The following is an 11,093-nucleotide window of genomic DNA, read 5'->3' as shown; positions in this document are numbered from 1 at the left end:
TTTTGCGTTTGCATTTTATGATGTGTATGCCCGCGCTGTTGGGTTTGATACGCGCAAACAAGGAATGAGGAAGGCGGCGGACGGTGTTACTACTTGGTATTCTGTGGTATGCAATAGGGAGGGCTGCAAGAGGTCGAATGAGGAAGACGATGTGAATGCACGCTCTGGTTTTACTCTTAAACGCAGGCGGCTTTCCAAGAGATGTGGTTGTAAACCTTGTATATCCTTCAAGTACTTTTCCGAAGCAGGAATACCGAGATATATTATTCACGAGTTCAACGAGGTTCACAACCATTGTATGGTGGAGTCGGAGCATCAGCAGTTTATGACACTTAACCGGATGCTGAGCAGGGTTATCAACCTTAGAGTCACCTTTATTCACCAAGAAGGCAACAAACCGGCGTGGGAACTTGCACGAAGGGGACCCTTCGCACCCGCACTTGAGTTTGTGGATGAGGCCTCATGTCCCTCTATAATCCAGACTTTGATTAGGATGGAACAACTTGGCGTTCCCTACTTACGGCGCCAGCAAGAGAACCACGAGTTTGAAGAAACCGACCCAACGTGAAGGTCAGCGAGCTGGAGATGACGGTCCCCCCAGGAACCATAACTGCTCATAGGCCTACCCATCATTCTCTTTTATTGCCTTTGCTGCTTAGCTTGGGGAGTAGGAGGTGGTCCGTCCGCATGTGGTCGGACCATCCCCTACTCCTGACATGGTCTCTCTCGGCATATCACTTTTGGGTATGGCCTAGCATTGTAAAGTTTTGTTGGTAAAATATAGGGATGAGGGGCCCACGAACCCTCCACCGAAAGGTGTTTTGATAAATAAAAAAAAAAAGTTTATGACACTTAACCGGAAGTTGGATGACGTACATCACAAATTCATTCTTGACTGTTCCAAGGCTAATATAGGCCCCACACTTACCTTTAAGGTATTGAAGGAAATCCTCGGTGGTTTTGAACTTGTCGGTTGCAATGTTGGGGATATCAGGAACACATCTCGCGACATCAAAGCATTTGCACACGGTTGTGACGTGCAAATGGTGTTGGACGACATGGCGAAGAAGAAGGAGTTGTTGGATGCCTTCACATATCACTACGAAGTTAATGCTGCTAACCAGTTGGTTGCCCTTTTTTGGTGTGATGGTTTGATGAAGAGGAACTATCATATGTTTGGTGAAATAGTGGCGTTTGACTCCACTTACAACACAAACAGGTATACATTATATGCAGATTTTTGTACATTACTGAGTGCATTATAAAGCCATAAAGTTGCATTATACCTTTATCGTTATGCATTATTAAGAATTAATTATGCTAATGCTGCATACCTGTGTGCAATGCAGGTATTGCATGATCTTCACACCTTTCACGGGGAAGGATATGTTAGGTTTGGTATACTGAAATTTCGAGCAAGTTTCGCGCGAATAGAATCTTGCTTGTATACGTAAAACTCTACAATCCACTTTTAACCCGATTCAGTATTATTCGAGCAATCTCGCACGAATAGAATCACTATTATTATTACATTGTGTTTGCTTGTGCATTTATAAGATGTTTTACAAACATTTAAATGCATAAGAAGTAAACAAAGTCTAAGTCTTTTGCTTAGTAGACCGGTTGTGGGCGTCGTCCACTTTAAGGTAACACGGTCAGATCCATGCAATGCTTTGCAAAAGAAAAAGAAGAATTTCACAACCTAGATAGGCTTTGGCTACCTATCGTGAAAGGTTGCAATGCCAGTCCGCATATTTCTAAGCCTTACTGAAATAAGATGACATTGGTGTGGTATAGCACTGAACGGATCTAACAGCAAGACGTGTCTTTATGCTATCTACTGAAAGACTAGGTCTTGATAAAATACTATTTCTTAATCTACATATGTTAGCATTGAGCATACGGTATTGATTATGCACTACTTTGACTTATCAAATGGTACGGATTTTTCGCAACCCAATAATCCTGATATATTGGGTAGTGGTGATTAATATCTAGCGGTGCTAGAATTGTTATTTTATTGAATCGTGCGCAAGGTGAGTCTCGTTTGATAATGTCCTCAAGAGGAGCTTGAACAAGGTTTTATCATTCGGAAAACTGGTCAGTTGGAGTTTTATTACTCTATAAATAATAAATAAATGTTTCTTGCTAAGTCCACTCTTGGGATTAATAAGATATTAATTGCTTGAATGCATGAGTCTTGAATCATCAACGAGAGCACGATTGGTAAGGACGTGCGGTCGGCTTTTCCGCCGGGGCTGCAAGTCGCCGAATGGGCAAGTCTCGACGTTGATAGGAAGAGGCACGATCTGCCCAATTTGAACAAATTTGGGGTATCTATAATCAATTCTCAACTACGTGTATGTGGTGTAATCATGACTATAAGTAATGATTACATGGAATGACTAGTTTGATTCCTTAAATCAATTGAGAGTTGATAACGTGAATTCATCTTTGCGGAATTGTTCAATTGAATTGGTCACGGCTGTTCGGGCTTGACGGGTCGGAACGGAGCGTGTTCGCTGCGATGCAGCGATGATACAGCAGGGGTGCCAGGTCAGCCGCGGAGAATCAGCGGCGGAGCAGTCGCTGCGACGTAGAAACAGCACGAACAGCAGCGACAGTCCGTTTGTGACAGCGGTGGCGACCGGAGTTCAGGCTGCCCAAGCTGTCAGGCTGGGCTGTCTCGACGGGTCGCTGGCAGCAACGGTGATGATGCAGCAGCAGTTTCGTGTTGGGGCAGCAGCAGCTGCGTAGACGACGTCGCACAAGTGACGACGCAGCAGCAGCGCCGGAGACGTCACAGCACCGATGATGACGCAGCAGCGCGACGCAGAACAGCAGCGGGTCGCGATTCGAGTGGGAGCCCTTTGTGGGAAGTTCCCGGACTCGAGAGGCGAATGCGATCTGGCCAGAAACGTGGCAGCGGCCATGGATTCAGTGAGAGTCCAGCCGAGCCATGCAAGGTTCGGTCAAAGTTCGCTTTCCAAATTTTATTAGGATTTCAAATCCTTGGATTCAATTTTGGAAATAATTCTAGATTAATTTGGAAATAAGATTTGAATATATCTTTTGTGGATTTTATATATTATATAAGATTTGATTTTGTATTAAATCATGGATTAATTACAGATTTTATCTTTATTTTATGGATTTGTAGGGATTTAATTCCTAGATGAATCCTAGTTAAATTTAGATAATGACAATCTAATTTTTATCTATATCCTATGGATTAATGTGGATTTATCCATAGACAAATCCTAGTTGGATTTAGATAATGATAATATTATTTTATTCTTATCCTATGAGTTTATATGGATTTGGATAGTGATAATGTAATATTTTATTCTTATCTTATAGATCTATATGGATTTATTCCTAGATAAATCTTGGATAGATTTGAATAATTATAATATAATATTATTTAATTCTATGGATTTATATGAATTTACTCCAAGTTAAATCCTATATGGATTAGGATTAATATTAATATTGATTTATTTTTTATCCTATGGATTTGAATAGATTTAATTCTATTAAGACAAATCCTAGATGGATTAAAATAAGTATTAATCCAAGTTATCCTTATCTTTTGGATTTATGTCCTAGATAGATAAGGATAAAGATGATAAAGATGATATATAAGAAAATCCTTATTTAATTGGATTTAGATAAATTAATTTATCTAAGAAATCCTAAGTAGTGTTTGATATATTTTGGATGTCTATTCTAAATAGAATTAAGATTTGTATAAATCTTGGTTGATAGGATTTTATTTTTATCTAATGGATTATGATGGAATTGTTTCTATCTAGTAATATCCTAGTACGATTTAAATAATGATAATCATAGATCAACGTTATCTTGAATTGTAGGATTTGATTTTATCGAAATAAAATCTTGAATAATCCTAAATGGATTTAGATAGTTAACTCTATCTTGATAAATCCTATTAGTAATTGGATAATTATGATCCAAGATAAAACTTAATTATTTAATTGATTCTCCCTTGACTAGATTAAATAATTGTCGTTAATTATCATGTGTGCTTAAATGCCATGCATTAAATGGATTTATCTGTTTATTTGGTGTTTATCTATTTTAAGTGGATTATCTGCTTTATCTGCTTATGTGATAATTATGCAAAAACCATACAAAATATCTAAGTGATGATTACAACAAGTGCGTTGTATACGGTCTCCATCGGTTGGACTGCCAAATTTTGTGAAGCTGATTTTCTAATATTATTGCCACCTGCAAAGTAGGGACAATAATCCTACGAAAACAGTAAGTTCATAAGGGCGGACTTCTCACATAATAAATAGAATGAACTAGAAAGTGGTTCCCAATATTATTGCCACCTGCAAAGTAGGGACAATAATCCTAAGGAACTACGAGTTTCAGGGTTCAATCAGAATTTATGAGATAGCTTGGTTTTGTTATCAGCACATGAACATTGTTATGGGAGTGTGTTGTAGAAATAAAATTCTGTAATGCTAAATCTGATGGTCGTGCTTAGGCAACATTAGGCGTATTAACCTCCAAAGGAGGATACAATTTATTAATTTTGTTGTTGTAAGATACATAATTGTTTTGTGGTTATTTGTGATTATGTATTGAGCATGAGTATGTGATAATAAGTTTATTTGTCAAATCTTCATTATGCCATTTAATATTTGTCTGTGATCCTTAAAGAAAGAATACTCGAATGCCTAAATTATGTAGACCGGAAACGAAAATGGATAAGTTTCTCATCGCTGAAAACCTTGAGTTTATACTCAATGATTCATGTCTTCCATTTCCTCGACATAATTCCACGAAGAATGTTCGAGAGTGCATTATGCATGTACTTGACAAGCTCTTTGAGGAATAAGGTCAAGCTATTTTCCTTTAAGTAGCTCAACAAGTCTTGGTTAATAACTATGAAAGATGGATATCAATAGAATCTGTCAAGATGATTCGATTGGAATATCCTAGAGTGACAGAATGTTTTGAGGATCTTTTGATCACTCAAATAGTTTCTGTCACAAGTCATCGCCTAAAGTAACAATAAATGACTATAAGAAGGTTTAACTGAAAAGTAGAAAATCTTCAGAATAATAGTCGTTGTGTTACTATTGGAGGAAAGTAACATGATAGATAGTAACATGATAGATGACGAATTCATAAAGGCTGCATTTTTCTTAAGTCCCAGTTCATTTGAACAAAAGACTAGATATGGAAATGTGAGAGCCTGGATTGTCATCGAAGTTTGTTTAAAGCGAGAAAAGATGCTTTGTGAGTTGGATTGACCTATTTTATAGAAGGACAATGACTTACATGACAATGCAACTTCTAAGTATGAGATCTTGATCCAGTTAGGTTTTTGTTGCAGTGGGACCTATTAATGCTCAACTATTGTTTTATGGTTGATGCTTAAGGCATCATAGTGTTAAAATAATATAAGTGCGACAAGGTTGAGTATTCAACAACACATCAACTTCTTAATCATTGAATGATAAAGTATTTATGGCTCTTAGCCTTAAGGCCAAGAAAATACTTAGAAATTGTTCGAACTGATCTAGACTATCAAGATTTTAACATTTCGTTAAATAGCTTGACAGTTGAGAAAGCCTGTTTAATGCACTATGAGTTAGAATCATTTGATTTTTCAAGAGATTCAGAATACTTATAGAAGTGCAACATAGAAAGACTAGCAAGTCTTGATGGTTTACACCATAAGGAGACGAGCAAAGGGTTATGATCAGTAGTGGGAGTCTAATCTCCATTAACGAATCCACGCATTCATCTAATGAATGGGATAGTTATGTAAGAAGGAATCTAAGTCTTTCTAAGACAAGTTTGATTAAGTGATGAGTTGTACTCATTAAAATCTTATCATTGATGGGATAAATATTAAAGAATCTACCAACATCAGTACCTTCTACAAAACACGAGTTGTGGACTAGAGCGTCTCTAGTCTAGCACATCTCAAGGTGTAATGTTGTTCCAACACGTGTTGGAAAAGTGTCCAAGAAATTGGAGTTGAGTACTGAGGCATGTTTTAAGGTTTGTCCCAAATGATGTAAGGTTATAAGTTCTGTAATCTTCAAAGATATAATTCTTTTATGAAGACCAAGAGATGAACTACAAGCCTAACAGCGTGATAACTCTCAAAATAAAGAGAGAGATATCAGATTTTCCACATTACCAAGAAGCCATACCATTAGAAACTTTTGCACTAATAAAATCAACTTCAGTACCTAAGATTGTAAGAACCATATCATAGTGGGAGCGTTCCACTGGAACACAACAAGTTCATGGGTCTAAGAGTGTCGTAAGACTCAGTCTTAGATTAACTTGAACATAATCCCTTTAACTACAATGTAGTATTGGTTCATTTGGATAATCATCTTTGAAAAGGTGATAGATTCCATACTACAATCTAAGATAGACAACATGTTTTACAAGACTTGCAATACTACCTACACAGGCTGTGTCAGTCAGTGGGAGTAAGTATCTTTGCAAGTGTAAATGTGGATCACAAATGGCTAGACAATGACAATGGGTTATGTCCAAAGAGAATTATCTTCTCGCTATCGTTGTGCCAGGATTTATTCTATCATATTGTCTATTAGAACTTACATAAATTAGAATGTATGTATTATGATTGTCAAGACAGTCTTCTATAAAAAGAAGTCTTGAGGAAATCATCTACTAGAACATTCTAATGGATATGTAATTAAGGGTAAGAAATGCATGATTGGAAGCTTATATAGACCTTCGTGGTCTTAGGCAAGCATCTAAATCAGAGTATATGTGTTTTATCAAAATTGTCAAATATTTGGAATTTAACTTTTGCCCATAGCAGTGCTGTAAGCACAAGGAAGTTGAAAGTGCATTACATATGGTATTATTGGTACTCTACGATGATGAAATCTACAAAAGTTGTAAACAACTAAGATTGGCATCTGGCGTAGGAAACTGGTTGTCTACCCAGTTTAAGATAAATGATTTTAGAGAAACTAATTACATTCTTAGCATCTAAGTCCTTTTACGATTGCTAGAAAGAATGTTGAGATTCTCTTAGGAATCATATATCTACACATTGCTTGGAACATTTAAGCATTAGAATTTCCATGCAATGGTTTTACCTTTCAAGATGGAATTATCTTGTCTCTAGTCGAGTGTCGTTTGACACTTAGTGAGATCAAGAATAATGAGACTAGTTTCGGAGATAGTTGTCTCATGTATGCTATAATGTGTACAAAGTTTGATATTAGTTGTGCTTATGCATAGCAAGTATATATCATATTAACCATGGAAAATGATTTTGATTGAGGTAATGAATATACCCTAGTGCTTGAGAAAGACTAGTAACTATATTCTAGTTTACCAGTCATTCATGTAATGTCCTTGGGGTTACACTGTTTTAGTTTTATGACTAATCAGTGATCGAGTAAGTCATCCTCTGAATATGTGTTTATCTTAGGAATATCTTCCTAATAGCTTTAATCGTAAGTTTGAGTATGCCTATGAGTATTATTTTTTACTACTCTAGAGAAGGCTAACTCAAGGGACACACGAGTTTATTAAGCTAAGCAATCACATATGGGGATGAAATTAATTAAAGATCAAGTGCGCAGCAAAGACATTATGGTGAAAAAGATATTATCAGAGAACAACCAAACAGATTTTTCTTTCACTTAGTGAAATGAATGGTAGTTTGATATATCTAGTACAAAGACCTACTTTGAGTATAAGTGGGAGAGTTTTTTGGCAGTGGGTATACTCGAAAGCATGTTTTGAGTATAAGTGGGAGATTGTTAGGTTTGGTATACTGAAAAGCATGTTTCGAGCAAGTTTCGCGCGAATAGAATCTTGCTTGTATACGTAAAACTCTACAATCCACTTTTAACCCGATTCAGTATTATTCGAGCAGTCTCGCACGAATAGAATCACTATTATTATTACATTGTGTTTGCTTGTGCATTTATAAGATGTTTTACAAACATTTAAATGCATAAGAAGTAAACAAAGTCTAAGTCTTTTGCTTAGTAGACCGGTTGTGGGCGTAGTCCACTTTAAGGTAACACGGTCAGATCCATGCAATGCTTTGCAAAAGAAAAAGAAGAATTTCACAACCTAGATAGGCTTTGGCTACCTATCGTGAAAGGTTGCAATGTCAGTCCGCATATTTCTAAGCCTTACTGAAATAAGATGACATTGGTGTGGTATAGCACTGAACGGATCTAACAGCAAGACGTGTCTTTATGCTATCTACTGAAAGACTAGGTCTTGATAAAATACTATTTCTTAATCTATATATGTTAGCATTGAGCATACGGTATTGATTATGCACTACTTTGACTTATCAAATGGTGCGGGTTTTTCGCAACCCAATAATCCTAATATATTGGGTAGTGGTGATTAATATCTAGCGGTGCTAGGATTGCTATTATGTTGAATCGTGCGCGAGGTGAGTCTCGTTTGATAATTCCTCAAGAGGAGCTCGAACAAGGTTTTATTATTCGGAAAACTGGCCAGTTGGAGTTTTATTACTCTATGAATAATAAATAAATGTTTCTTGCTACGTCCACTCTTGGAATTAATAAGATATTAATTAATTAAGTCCATAGCAGACATTAATTAATTAATGGACATTTACATCTTAAGAGCGGGAAATAAATAATAAACAACGGAAACCCGGATTACTTGTAATTTCGGATTTGGATGGGGAGAGTTCAATATTACTTCTGTAGTGGCTGCTCGTAATATTCCAATATAAGCTTGTATTAAATGGTGGGTTCAATTTAATTAGTAAAAAGCTAATTGGGCGAGCCCATATCCAAAACCTTCCATAGATCCCTATTTGGAAGAACTTGGTAATTCTCTTCAAGCTGGAACTCCTCCAACTTCGCGTTTGAAAAGAGGCGCATGATTGAAGAATTTTACGGAATGCCAAGGCCTGAAGTTGTAGAGGTCCATCCTCCGGATGTTGTAAAGACGAAGGGTCATGCTAGCAGTGATACGCCCGGATTTTGCACTGTTTTAAGGCCATTATTTGGTCCGTTTTTGTTATCAAAATCACTCTACATGTCCATTATTTGCCTATTCTATACATTTTGGTATTTTGACGTGTTTTGTGAGAAATGTGCATATTTGAGCCGAAAAGGGGAGTAAAAACGCATAGTCTGGAAATCTGGAGTCAGACGGCGACCAGCGATCGCCGCGAGTTGTACGGCGACCGCTGGCGCCCGGCGGGCAGAGCTATGTGGCGGCCCGCCTCGGAAATTTACGCTAGGAGAAGAGTCTCGCCCGGCGACCGCCGGAGGAAATGTGGCGGTCCGCCACCGAAGGGTCAGAGTCTCTGGACTCCAACGCGGCGACCGCCGGCCAAGGTGCGGCGGCCCGCCGGAGAAAGGCGGCGAATCCGACCAGCCCTAGATTTGCTCCAAGATTTACCAAATTTTGCAGATCTTTTCCTTCTATGATGAGGAATAATCTTCCCCTATAAATAGGACCTCAAGCTTCATCAAAAGAGAGTTTTTTTTTACACAACAAGAACACATTCATAGAGATCAAAAGCTAGAGTACTTCAATTGTGCAAGGAGTTGAAGAAGGATTTCAAGAACATCAAGAACGACAAAGATTCAACCTATGGGTTTTATTTGCTTTAGTTTTATGTTCAGATTGCTTTCCCTTCAATCTATGTTTTTAGTTTATTCAGTCATGTGTAACTAAACTCATAGGATTCTAGGGATGTGTTAGTAGCAACTTTGGTTATACAATTCCGTTTCTATTTAATATCCGTTTTGTTTTTACTTTGTTTCTTCCCTAAGTTAATCATGATGCTTCATAATTGAGTGACACAATTATGTATGATTCAATACAACTTGCTTCATAACTGTGACAGAGTTCTAGCGAGTTAGATCCACTTAGTAGACACTACAGTTAGCTTCCTTTAAAACGGCACTGTTAATTGAGAGTGAGGACTTTTCAAGGGTCTTAGGAGCTTTTTGGAGTTACGTGTTAGGATTGATAACCCTAATGTTAGTAATCAACGTTTGTATCGCATGAGCATAAGCTAGGTGACTCGTCCTTTCAAAGTATTAACTGTGCTAGGGTATTGTAGTTTGGAATTTGTATAACCATAAAAGCGAAAGCACATCCCTGGAATTCCCCTTATCTCTATACTTTTCTCTCCGTGATTTGCTTGCATTTCGTTGTCTACTGTTTTTAATATTTACTGTTTTCAAAAAGTTACAAAAAATTCTTGTTTCTCCAGATAGTAATTGAGTTCTAGTAGAAGATAGACACTTTGTGTACATCTTCCCCGTGTTCGATACCCGGTACTAACCTTTTGCTATACTATACCTACTCTGTATACTTGCAGGTATTTATAGTGCAAATAAAAAGTGCATCAAGTATACTTTGGAGTGATATCTTCAAACGGAAAATTTTACTACTTTGGATTTTTATTGCTTTCTGTTTTAATTTTTTTTTTAGTTTAATTTGTTTTTGTTTTCAAGTCTTGCAGGTTTTGTATGCTAACGCGTTCTGGGAAGTACATCTTAGAGCCGCTTGATTTAGAACTTGAAAGAACTCGTAGAATAATAAGAAGTGAAAAAGGATCAGGAACAATGGGTGACCGAACAGATATTGAGAAGCTGCAGGAGATGGTGAAGTTGTTGATGGATGAGAGAGATGCGGAGAGAGCAGCCCGAGAAGCCATGGAAAAGAAGAACAGAGAAACATTACCTGTGATGAACATGTTCAATCATGGGAATATGATCACTTTTCCTAACGGCCCTCGTATTGATGCTAACAATTTTGAGTTACGCATGCCCCTTATCCAAAGGGTCGAGCAAACTCCTTTTGCAGGTAGGGCGACTGAAGATGCTAACCGCCATCTCTCCAAATTCGTGGAAATCGCAAACACTCTGAAATTAAATGGTGTCGACGACGATGCCATACGGGTAAGACTTTTTCCATTCTCATTGATTGATTCTGCTAAAGAGTGGTTTGAGTGTATGCCACCAGAAAAGGTCTCCACATGGAAGGACATCGTAGCTACCTTCCTCGACAAATACTACCCGCCAGGCACTATTTTG

At 37.5% G+C, this 11,093-nt stretch overlaps 1 protein-coding gene across 1 annotated transcript; it reads left to right on the top strand.

Annotated features, from left to right (window-relative positions):
* The first annotated feature begins 845 nt into the window (after positions 1–845).
* On the top strand, positions 846–1,407 carry LOC148932589 (protein FAR1-RELATED SEQUENCE 5-like). The gene is made up of 2 exons (XM_089065168.1): positions 846–1,219; positions 1,350–1,407. Exons 1-2 carry the CDS (start codon positions 846–848, stop codon positions 1,405–1,407), a joined length of 432 nt encoding a protein of 143 aa, XP_088921294.1.
* Positions 1,408–11,093: the final 9,686 nt, after the last annotated feature.

Source organism: Salvia hispanica, chromosome 2, assembly GCF_029641045.1.
Source record: "Salvia hispanica isolate PSC_SH4W2 chromosome 2, Shi_PSC_v1, whole genome shotgun sequence".
NCBI lineage: Eukaryota > Viridiplantae > Streptophyta > Magnoliopsida > Lamiales > Lamiaceae > Salvia > Salvia hispanica.
Note: the sequence above shows the minus strand (reverse complement) of the source record. Positions and strands in the feature narration are given on the sequence as shown.

What these genes read in the sequence shown, in the direction of transcription:
- LOC148932589 (XM_089065168.1), top strand. Translation starts at nt 846, where the DNA reads ATGACACTTAACCGGAAGTTGGATGACGTACATCACAAATTCATTCTT. An exon ending in TCCACTTACAACACAAACAG is followed by an intron (nt 1,220 to 1,349) that starts GTATACATTATA and finishes TGTGCAATGCAG; the next exon opens with GTATTGCATGATCTTCACAC.